We start from the raw sequence: 12,475 nt of genomic DNA on the forward strand, positions 1-12,475 counted from the left end.
TTTTGAATTTTTCTACATAAATTAGATTTCAAGAACAATAAACAATTTTTTAATGCTATTAAACTGCTGTGAACCACGTAGAAATAAAATCCATCGTAAAATAAGATAATATAGTTTTGAAATCTCTTTTCTGTAATAACTTTGGCTGCATGTTGCCTGATAATCAAAAACTGCTAGTTGAGACGGCTTAATCATCAGTCAGGTTTTATGATGACGATGAAGACACGATATAACAAATTTTTTTTCATGCTACGTCAAAAATAGGGGGCTGGCTATACTGGTCTACATGGTCTTATTTAGCACACCCACCTTACATATGTATGGATAACATGGACACTTCGCGGCACCCCTTGCCTCTTCTCACGGCACCCTAGGGTGCCGCGGTACCCAATTTGAGATCCCCTGACTTAGGGGTTAGATCTTAGGAGTTTGGATGAAATGTAAATCTCTCGTAGAAAAGTTGATAAACTTGGATTCATTTCCTGACATTTTGTAGACTAAATTCGACAACAAATAAAATTGAAAAATACGTATGGAAATATTTGTTCATTCTCCACCAATAGAATCAAACTGTTCAAAGTTACAGAAACCTAAATTATTGGTGACTTTTAATAAAACTACCCGTAGAAAATCAAAATCCAGGCCCTGATTTTTATTCAAAATCTGCTAAAAAAAAGTTATGATCGAAGTTCTATATAGATTGGAAGTTTCAAACAAATTCCATCACACGCAGAAAAATACGTTTTTCCGATCGATATCAATATTCTGAATGTGCGAGTAAGCTTGCATTATCTAAATTGCGAACAAGGGCGCCCATATAGGGGGGCAAGGGGGGCTCGAGCCCCCCCCCCCCTTGAAATTAGAACTTTCTTGCTTTTGGTACTTCTTTCTTTGCAAAAAAGTAAAAACATTCATTCTCCAGCCATTAATGAATAAGTTAATAAAATTGAAATATTTTAATGACTCTAATCTGTCCTGAAATCGATTTCCATGAAGAAAATACCTTCCTAACCATGGGGAAAATATCTGAGCCCCCCCCCTTACAATTTTGCATATGGGCGCCCTTGATTGCGAAAGAATGCTAGTTTGATTTTTAATTAATGTCCCCGGTGGTATCAAATTGTTAAAAGTTACAAAAACAAATAGTATTGATTGCTTTTAGTAAAAATGTTAAGTAGCCGTCCTACATAGCCGAGAACCAGTTAATAACACTCTCGATTATAGATTAAGTCACTTTTCTCAAACAAAAAGAGATTTATCAAAATTGATTCTACGGCTCAGATACGATGCCTCAGACAGGGGCGGATACAAGGGGAGGGTCATGGGGTTCATGACCCTCACCCCCTAAGCCGTCGACAAGAGTATCAGTCCTCAATACACATTGTGTTTCAGACACTTAATGCATAAAATGTAAATGATTACAGTGTTTTTTTTTTTTTTTTCAATTCATTAAATTTATTTTGAAAGTAAATATTAGAATTACTACTTCGTTTTATTGCTTATGAAATTAATTTGTAACGTTTATCATTTGGTGCTTTTATTGACCCCCCAAAGCAGATTTTCACACCCAAAACCGTAGGTTCGTTTATTGGTGGGGGGGGGGCATTATTCAGCATGACTCCCCCCCCCCTAAAATGGCTTTCTGTATATCCGCCCCCTGACCACAGACACAAACATATATGGAAACACGTCCAACTTTTAAACTACTAGTTGCATTGCCCGGCATTGCGCGATCTACTACCTCGAAAATAAAAGTTGCTTTTTTTTTTTACTTCTTTGCATTGAAAAAGGGATTCCTTGAAACTCCGAAACTCGTGTCTGTATTTAAGTTGCTAATTCGTGCTTTATCAACGTTGTTCGCCACTGTAACTTTGTTACACAAAACACAAAGGTCATTTCGTAAAGTGAAATTTGTATGTATTAACAGATTCTTGAAAGACAATCCCCCCCCCCCTAAAAAAAAGAAAGAAAATTTTTTTTTCCTCTGGCTTTGCCTCACTATATTACGTTACTATTGCCAAGTAGCTTAACTAGGGGTTGGCTGGAGTGATTCGCGCCAGGGGGTGGCATTTCGACTAATTAAAAAAAAATTTAAGGAGGTTTTTGCTTTTAATCATAGAATTTGGAAAAATGCTTTAAAAAAATTAAAATTAAAAAAAAAAAAAAAAAACTTACAAGAAAAAGAGCTAAAGTGGGTATACATATATATACACATACATAACATCTACTCAGAAGGAACATTGGGCATCATTGAGAAAAATTCTAAAAAAGAAAACAAGAAAAAAAAACAATGCTACCTCCTATTTGTCGAATCAATTAATCAAAATGTTGAAAAAAAAAAAAAAAATGAGGTCACAATGACCTCCGGTGAATTCCTATGTGGGTGACCCTGGGGGGGGGCGCAATTTCTTTAGTTCTCCAGGGGCGCTAGACCCCATAGTTATGCTACTGCATTGCCGCTAAAGGGCACAGCTATACCCTGTTGTTGCTTTAGTCATGGGTAATGGGTTTATCGGAAATTAGAATAAAATGCGACCTGCCACCTTTGAAACATTCCAAAACAAATTTGAATCCGTATTCTGAAACAGTTACAAGATAATTATTACCAGAAGTCATGTCGGAAATATTCAGTTCATTATTCAAGATTAAACAAAGAATAATTAAGCTTATCTCTCCTGCATGTAAGCGTATCGAACAAACTCTCAGAAATAACGCAAAACTTTTTATCTGCATCAAAACTTTTCGCTTCACCTTTGCATACAAAAACAGGTAAGTTCTCCCCCCCAATAACAATGAAAAATAAAATCCACCTCGCATGTGGCGCTTGTGCATCCTGTCCGACTCACTGCGCATGCGCCGGTAATTGTTACGAACTGGAGGCCGTTGGCAAGGTGCGTTTAGTTTCAGAACAGGTGGTACGAGCGTTCGGTGGAAGTTTTGGGTTGGGCGTTCTTTTTTTCTTCTCTAATTTCTGTCATAGGATGTGAAACGAGAAAAAGCCCGTTACTTTATTGGACAATCTTCGACGAAATCTCATAAGTGTGTTCATTTGCGAGGACTAATTTATTCCATTTGCTGTCAACTTTGGGAATTTTTATGTGATTTGGCATTTCAGAGCGGCAGAGAATGAAACCCAATGACGAAAGGTAAGAGTTTATTTTTGTTTACTACCGGAAGTGGGGGATTGGAACACACCTTTTGACAGATCAAGTTAAAGTCGCACTTTTTTCAGTTTGAAACTTTATTCTTAAGTTGTGGGTACTTAATAATTCATCCATGTTATGATCTATTCACCCAAAATAGATTAAATAAAACGTTTAACCCCATTATTTCATATATTTAATCTTGATTTGTATTTGAAATAATCGTCACACCGTTTCCCTTGATTTTTATTTGTTTTTAAATTTTTTTTAATGTAAAATTATACCACAAACTGTTTAAGTAAAATTACTGCATGTGAACTTAGTTTAGTAAAAAATTGTGATTTAATCGTGTGTAAAATAATATCGTCCAAATTTAATTGTGATTAAATTTATTACATTTTACGATAAAAACCACTTGATTGTTTAATTTTGTGTCTAGGATAATCGACAAAAAAAAAAAAAAAAAAATCTTTGATTTTCATTAATTAGTTTATTTGCTCTAACTATATTCAGGTCAAACCTCATGGTGTTTGATAATGTTCGTATCGTAATAATTGTTCGTATCGTATTGGCAGGGTCATCATTAAAATTTCTTTTAGGGGGGCGGGGGAGTCAAAGGTTGAGGTGCTCAATGTTGATTATTTACGATGAAGTACAATAACAAAAACACCTACACATTTGTTTTTATTGATATATCGTGGCCGCCGAGGGGGGGGGGGGAGCGGCAATTGTTCCTCTTGGCCAACTTCAATGACAGGCCTGCTTACAGGTCCCTTGATTTTGGTAAAAAAAATGCGATTAATTGTTTGGAAATGAATAAATAAGTCATTCGATTACGAAATTTACTTCTTTAAAAAAGTAATTGCGATTAAACTTTTAATAAATGCAATAAAAATTACATATCTTTCTTTCACTGAGCCGTTCTTATTTAAATTTTTAAACTTGATCATTCAAAATCCAATTTTGGTAAGTATTTAGAATAATGAACAAAAATCTCGATGTTTTCTCCAACTTTTATTTAATTATACATTTAATATTTAATTTAAGTAAGTAAAACTACAAGTTGTTCTTTAGATTGAACGAAATTCTTCTCGGTTATTTGGTTTTGATGAAAAAGTTGCGACAGAATCCTATAAAAGAAAATAAATTCATCATTTCAACTGAAGTAATTCTGAAGTTAAGATCACGTTTGTAATGCATTCAATAAAAACTAAAAGTGTCGTGAAATGCATGGGTGTCAATCCACTCCCCCGTAGGACAATGAAGCACCTCCTCAAATGCTAAAGCGTACCACCTAGAACGAGAGCTCGCCCCCTTCCAAGGGTGCCCATAGAAGTGGGGGCTCAAGCCCCCCCCCCCTTTGAAATTAGAAATTCCTTGCTTTTAGTACTTTTTTCTTTGCAAAAATGTAAAAACATTTCTTCTCCAACAATGAATGAATAGGTTATTAAAAATGTCAAATTTTAATAACTGTAATCTGCATTAAAATCGTTTTCCATGGGGAAAATACCAGAGCCCCCCCTTAAAATTTTGCATATGGTTGCCCTTGCCCTCCCCCCCCCCCCAAAAAAAAAGAGTGAAAAAGACCTCTTAAAACACCCCTCTGTAGTTTTCAATGGCACAATCTGCACCATGGTCCTCACCCTCCAGCAGGCATCCCTACCCTGTTAATTGCGATTTATCTATTTATCTAAGCCTTTTCTACTCAATTATTCCAAATCTCAATTTTGATTTGTAACAAGTCTAGCACAATCGACACAAATCACTGAACTTCGATATTTATTTATTTACTTCCTTAGTCTTAGACATTTTAAAGTAAAATTGAAGTGTTTCTGTAAACGGGCTAAAAGAAAATCTTTGGCTTATTTGACTTCGTCCAATAAATATTACAATTTAGTTAACCATCTGAAAATGAATGAATAAATCATTAAATTTACTGTTTTTAGTTATGATTAAATTCGTAATACATTCGTTAAAAAGCACACATCCTTCTTCTTTTTTTGAAACGATTTTCCCAGTCCAAAAAAGAAGAAAAGAGCATGAAAGACTTAATGCATCTTAAAAATATCGCTAAAAACGAAAAAAAGTCAGAAATAAATAAAATAATCAAATAAATATCAAAAAATTAAACATTGGAAAGTAGGTATTGAGATGAAGAAAATGTGTCTGTCGGTCTGCCCCCCCCCCCCAATAACTTTTGAATGAATAGTCCGATTCAAACAACTTTTTTTGGTTCGAAAAGATCTCTTGGTGAGATCACCACATTCCCATACTTCACTTTTTGAATTGAGCAATTTTTCGCTCAATTTTGAGCAGTTCAAAAAAAGCGATTTTTCTTTTTGAAAGCCATTTAAGATTTTGTAAATGGAAAATAATACGTTAGCTGCCTTGTTTAAAAGGTGCTACTACTTTATTTAATCGTTTATTTATTTTTTACGCATATATTTCTTTGGATGAACGAGGCATTTTGTTTTCTAGAAATCAGCTTAAAATTTTAATAAGTTATGTATGAAATAATTTGCAATTTTAGCTAATTTTGAGAATATTGATCAGATACTAGAAAGTCTATATTGATGGGTTTTGGTTTTATTGATTTGGTTTTGGAAAGAACTTATTGTTGAACTTGATGTTAGTTGTTAACTGATTTAACCGTGTAAAAGAATTGTTAATCATTTCAATTTTAGTCATTCTGAATGATGACTAGAAATTTATGATAAGATCTGCAATGCATTCTCTAAAAATTATAGGTGTCTTGTGATTTAATTAAAAACCTTTTAACTGAATTTTTTCGTAGCTTAATTTTGTGTCTACAAAAATCAGTTTATTTTCATTGATATTGTTTTTATGAAATTCTTGTAGGTTATTTGAGTTTGTCTCATAAATATTAGGATTTAGTTAATCATCTGAAAATGAATGAATAAATCATTACAAATTTACTGTTTTTAGTTATGATTGAATTTGTAAATATTCGTTCATAATCATAAATCCTTATTTAATTGATTTCTTAATTTTTATCTTTGTTTTAAAATTTTTTTAAATCGATTTTCCAAATTCAATTATGATTTGTATTGAGAGTAATCGATAAAAACTTTCTTCGATTTTATTTCTTTAATTTTTTGATTAAAAACTGATCTGACTATGTAAAAAGAAATTAATTACTTAAATTTTAGTCATCTTGAATAATGGCTAAATTGTTATGATAAAATATGTATGGCATTCATGGAAAAAAATATCGCTGTCTTGTGATTTATTTGAATTAAAACAACTTTTTGATTCAATAATTTCAAAACTTAATTTTGATTTGTATTTACAAAAAACGAGTTTTCTTTAGTTTTCCTTAATATTGTTTGCATGAAATTCTTATAGGTTATTTGATTTTGTTTGATAACAATTGCGGTTTTGTAATCTGAAAATATTAAACAAGCATTCGATAGTTGCGTTAGGCTTAAAGTTGTTACATTTATACATTCGATAAAAAAGTAGAGGTCTTTTTTTCTCTGTGATTTCAATCTTTATTAGTTTCTTATATCTGGATTAATCTAATTTGTATTTAGAATAATCGACAAAATATCCAGATTTTTGTTCATGTAGTTTGAAATTTATATTTAAGCAGAGGTGACGATTCAGGGGCGACTTTCTACAGTTTTAAGAGAATGTAGAAACGTAAAAGTCATCAAAAATGAACTCTATCTACTAAATATGTTCAGTAAATTACCGCCCATTAGCCAGCAGTTTCGTGCTTATTAGCACTTATTAGCCCGGCATAGGAAAATGACTGAGCTAAAGATGGAAAACCTCTTAAGGAAGCCAAGAGTGCGAAACAAACTGGTAGCTAATATAGAATTAGCAGACCAGACGAGTGACCGAAGCAACTCGAAGAATGAACGCAAGGCAAGGTATATTCAGTAAATTACCGCCCATCAGCCAGGGCTAAAGCAGAAATACGTGAAATACACCACCAGCTCAGTCATTTCCAACCGAGGACTGCAGTTTCGTGTATTTCACGTATTTCTGCGTTAGCCCTGGCTAATGAGCGGTAATTTACTGAATATACCTTGCCTTGCGTTCATTCTTCGAGTTGCTTCGGTCACTCGTCTGGTCTGCTAATTCTATATTAGCTACCAGTTTGTTTCGCACTCTTGGCTTCCTTAAGAGGTTTTCCATCTTAAGCTCAGTCATTTTCCTATGCCGGGCTAATAAGTGCTAATAAGTAGGACTCGACCGATGCATCGGCGCCGATGGTTCAACAATTTAGCCATCGGCATCGGCGGCCGATGCTAAATTGCAAGAAACATCGGCCCATCGGCCTTAAAAACTTCGAAAAGCCGATGGAATTGGCCGATGTTTTTGAAAAAAAAAAAAAAGACCTTTGATGTTTTACCTTTTAATACAAAGTAAAGGTTGTTTTCATATAAAATTGTTTACTAAATTTCAGTATGAATTTTTATTTGAGTCACCCCTGAAAGAGTTTTTAATACTGCATTCAGGTACCAAACAAGTTAATTATTGCGTTGTTTTTTGCTGCTGGATGTACGTAGTATCTCTCATAAGTCATAACTCCAAAATAGTAAACTGTAGAAGGATAAGTTTTCGCGTGTGGGGTGTGCGTACGTTCCAGTTGTGCACTTCCCTTTTTGTTTTCGATCGGGTGTTCTGAAAAGCCTGTTTACTCATTTTTTGTGGCTATTAATTACTTATTTCAATGCAAAACTAAGATAGCGTCTCAGACTGACGGTCATTTGGTGATATATTGCCGAATTGGAGACTATGGAAACAAATATGAGATGGCAAAACCCCGCTATTCATTTTAAAACACTCTGTATTTTAAATCCGCCACTGCAAGTCAATACAAACTCGGGTGCAAGTTTCGGAAGGGTTTTTTTGCTCAATGTTTATGATTATTTTGAACTCTATTTTTTACGACTATTTTGAATTTCCGAGAACACTTGTGTGCCCCTCCTCCCACTCCCTCAATTTCTGAAATTAAACTCTAGTTATACTCCTGAGTTGTTTAAAACTAACACCATTCATAAAATTAGAGATTTTTTTTTTTTCAAACTTTATCTATTGTTTAGAAAGAATTTAGAGCATTAATTTAAGAAATTGATTAAAGAAAGACGTTTTGAATGGTGGCACAATTCGGAAATCGAAGGGACTTTTGAATTTTTTCTTCGGAAGTGCTGAAATAGATTCAGAAACTCTTCCGAGGTGTTGGTTTTAGCGGTTCTGTACTACAAATATTAGGCCGAGGCTGGGGCCGAAGTGTGAGTTACTGCAAAATCAGAGGGTGACCCCCCTTCCATTTCGTAATGCGCCATCTTTTTTGTATCATTAATAGCGATCGATTTTTTTTTCTGTTTGTAAGTAACTATTTTTATGTATTTATATAAAATCAATGAATAAGTTATTTTCGTTTTTTATAGAAAAGTTTCAAGGATTTTCTATTATGCAATTTTTTAAATTTCAGAAAATTACTGTTAAATTGAACAATTTAATTTGAACTTGTTTGTAAAGCTTCATAAAAGATTAAACAATCTAATTGTTCAATATTATGCATGCAAACATCAGATCAAGTAGTCATATGTATTCAGTTATTAACTTTGTGTAAATATTGATTTTGTTTATAGCTGCGTTTTAAGAACCTCGCTCTTTTCATGGCAATTTTTTTTCCAGCAAAATTTATGTCACTGTTTTAGTTTTTTGAAAAATACAAAATTTTCTATTCATAAATTTTAAATAAAAAAATATTTCTTTTATGATTTAGTATTGTAATTTATCTGTTATTTTTTTTTTAATTTGATGACTAAAAAATGTCTACGTGCAATCTTTCCAATTTAATTGCGTAATTTGTTGACGGTTTCATAGTTTTATTCTTAATATTTTTTGAATGATTTAACAACATAATTTAATGTTTTTTAACTTTGTTTAGTGAATTTAAATCCATACATCATTACAATATTATTGAAATCTTAGTTATATGTTCAATTAAAAAAAAATCAATTGTTTATTAAACAGTTTTTTTGTTTTTCTTCCTTTTTTCTTTCTTTCTTTCTTTCTTTCTTTTTTTTTTTTTTTTTTTTTGGCTGTTGTTCTTTATCTTTCATTGTACAGCAGTCAAAAAAGGAGAAGCATAACTACACCCTATATAGATTGTACGTAGTACGATCCAAAAGTTCGGGACAAGCTGTATAAAACCTGACCTAGAACCTTGAGGGACTATGTACTTCTGCCAGTGTTCATATAACTTTTGGAAACACTTCTGAAAGCCATTTTTCGCTACCTTCTATGATGCAGCTTTATCTTCTCCTGACGGAGGAAAGCATCGTCCATGCAAATGTTTTTTTGCTGGGAATAGGTAAAAGTCACACGGAGCTAAGTCCGACGAAACGTTATGTTATTTGTTTGTCATATCAGAGTATTGACCAATCGAACCGTGCATCCTCAACATGAAAGTCGCCTTCTTCCCGACGATGAAGTTAAAGCAGCAGCGCAAGAGGCCTTATAGTCCAGGATCTGACAGCACTTCTGTAGGAAAGTTCGAGTAGGGAGAGTTTCTTTTCAAAAATGTTTAGTGGGTGTCCTAGAAAGTATTTTGGACTCGGGTGGACATCCGCCACCTGGTCACTTCTCCTGCTATGACGTCATCAAAGATGGCGGCCGCTCGCTCTCGTAAATGCTTAGTACTTCGATAGGAAGATTGAGTACAGAGAATTTTTCTTCCGAAATGTTTAATAGGTGTCCTAAAAAGTATTTAGAGCTTATGTGGACATCTGCCATTTCGTACATTTTTTAGCTATGACGTCATCAAAGATGGCGGGCACGCGCTTTCATCCCCAAATAAGCCCAAATTTATGTTAATACTTAACCAACAAAAATGAAAATTTGGCCTGTAAGTTACAATTAGTGATTTTAAGGCAAATAACAATGTATTTTTACTACTGCTATAGCTTAATAACTTTTTATTATTATTTTTTTTTGTTGCATGTAATAAAATTATATTTAAAAGGGGTTGTTACAAGTTGGTTGCAAACCCGTACTATTACACTTACAGAAAGAGCAACCGGTTACTTCATTTGCTCTACAAGTACATTAAGACTTGGCACATTTCAAGCAATTAAATGTTCCAATATAATCAGCTGGAAATCTCTGTAAGTTCTTTTCTGGCATCAAATCATCATCTACCACTGCAAAACCAATTTCACAAGGATCTAAGTCAACAGCAACATCGTCAATACAATGTCGTTTTAGGTATGTGTAAAAATATGATCTTAATAAGTGACCCTTAGCACTTGTGCTAGTCGGCGGCAGGTTATCAGTGTCAATATTTTTCGCATGATGATACAGCAATAACCTAAGTTCATCGAAAGATTTACAGAATGACCCTTTTCGCATTACTTGCACTAAGTATTCTTCTGCAGATTTAAGGCTTTGCTCTATATAAATCCAGTCAGACGATACGCCAAAACTCTCCAAATACTCTACAGATGCACAATGAAGAGCAGATTTTTTGGTACCAAATTTACTTGTATAATATGATCCAGATAGTGCGTGGATGGCAGGAAGCAACGAACATAAGTTTTCACCTATTTTTCGGTGAATATCATTAACAGATAAGAATAGTGTATTATCACCGACTCTAGTACGCACCCCAAAGTTCCTGAACACCAAATCGTTGAAGAGTAAGATAGTGAAACAAAGCTGACACCATTATATCAGTGTCAGCGCTAACAATAATGATTTTAGTGAACCCACACAGGGATGCATGTTTTGAATGAATCAACATTCTGAAGTCAGCTTCCTCTACTGTCAGTCAGTATTGTGGTTGGTATTATGTTTTGCTTTAGTCAAAAAAGGTGGCACTGTATCAGCAATGAACTTTTGCAACATCAGTTTGTTTCTTGAAGATCCCCAAAAGCTGCTGAGTTGGACAGGCAATGGAATATCTTCTGAGATTTTGACCACATCTATAACGATGCTGCTACCTTGTCTTTGCACACTTTCAGACTTTTTAGGAAAAAATTTGCGATATCTGTTAAAAATGTAATCTACTCTTCCACAGTTCTTGGTGATGCTCCCGATGCATGATGAAAAACCTGAAACAGCTCCACCAAAGGTTTTATTTTCATTTGTCATAACCTTTCGTACAGAGTTCATGACGTTATCTATAAAACAGGTTTTATCGTCAGACTTGAACCAGGTATCATCACTGGTGCTACCATAAGATGTTTCCAGCTCTTTTAACAATGCACTTTTTTGTGGTTTTACCATTAGCCCTTGGTCATTGAGCAATGAACAGTTTTCAGATAGCTCATAACAAAAGAGCTCTTGCATGTCGTACGAACGAGCCTGAGCTATTTGTATCCTTTGGTGAGATGACGTGTTCGATATCTTTTTAGTAACTTTCCTTGTAGCGCCTATACTTTGCGCTTTGGTGCAATGAAATGGTGGCAACATGGCTTTATGGATGGTGCTTAATATTCTTACTGTTTTGTCCTCGCATCGTGTTTTCCGCAATGTACATATACATCTCTTCGCCGGTCTTCAATAATTTTAATATTTTTTCATTTATATCCTGGGAAACCAGTGCTTTTGTTAGCAGATTGTACAATGGATTAGGAAGCATATGCATATCAAATGGATTACCTGTGTGTAATATATATATTTAAACATTGGGGACAACCTTTGCATCTATGTTCTGAGTTTTCTTCTTCGAAAATTCATGGTGAATGTTCAAACCTTCGACAAAAGCCGCAAAGTCTGTTACCTCTCGAAATAAATTTGATAGCATCAAACGTTCATGATGCGTTATTTCCCATTCTGCTACAAAATCTTTCTGTTTAGTTCGCCCTAAGATGCCAGATGAGCTTTTTTGGGATCTATTAATGACTTTTTCTAATGCCATATCCACAGCAATAGCTGCAAATTTTTGATCATATCGTTTCACAACATTTTTCCCCTTCATGAACATTTAATGCACCTCTGGGGCTGTCTTGTTAGTCTCCTCATGTCTTCTAAACCTCTGGGGCTGTCTTGGTTAGTCTCCTCATGTCTTCTAAATACAGAGAAGACCATCGCTGATAGTTGACACAGTCAAATACGTCAAATACTGGTTGAAGTTTCTGCACTGTATCTAAATGGAATTCCCAAATACCTTGTCTATCTGAACGAATCAAATTTCTGAGAAGTTGAACGAGTTTCAAAAAATCGTTCCAGTACAAAAATTGCTCTTACATTTTCCTTCCTCGGCTGACAAACCTCTCAAAGTTCGAGAAGAGTTTTTCCACATTACCATCTACATCTATATGATCCGATTTTTTTCCCATGCCAGAGAA

At 34.2% G+C, this 12,475-nt stretch overlaps 1 protein-coding gene across 1 annotated transcript in view; it reads left to right on the top strand.

Moving 5' to 3' along the window:
• Positions 1 to 2,911: 2,911 nt before the first annotated feature.
• The window catches only part of LOC129230017 (harmonin-like), a 140,616-nt gene continuing 131,052 nt past the window's right edge, over positions 2,912 to 12,475 (top strand). The window contains exon 1 of the mRNA XM_054864403.1: positions 2,912 to 3,146. Coding sequence (XP_054720378.1) covers positions 3,127 to 3,146 — 20 coding nt within the window. The 5' untranslated portion in view covers positions 2,912 to 3,126. The remainder of the gene's footprint in view (positions 3,147 to 12,475) is intronic.

Source organism: Uloborus diversus, chromosome 9, assembly GCF_026930045.1.
Source record: "Uloborus diversus isolate 005 chromosome 9, Udiv.v.3.1, whole genome shotgun sequence".
Taxonomy (NCBI): Eukaryota; Metazoa; Arthropoda; class Arachnida; order Araneae; family Uloboridae; genus Uloborus; species Uloborus diversus.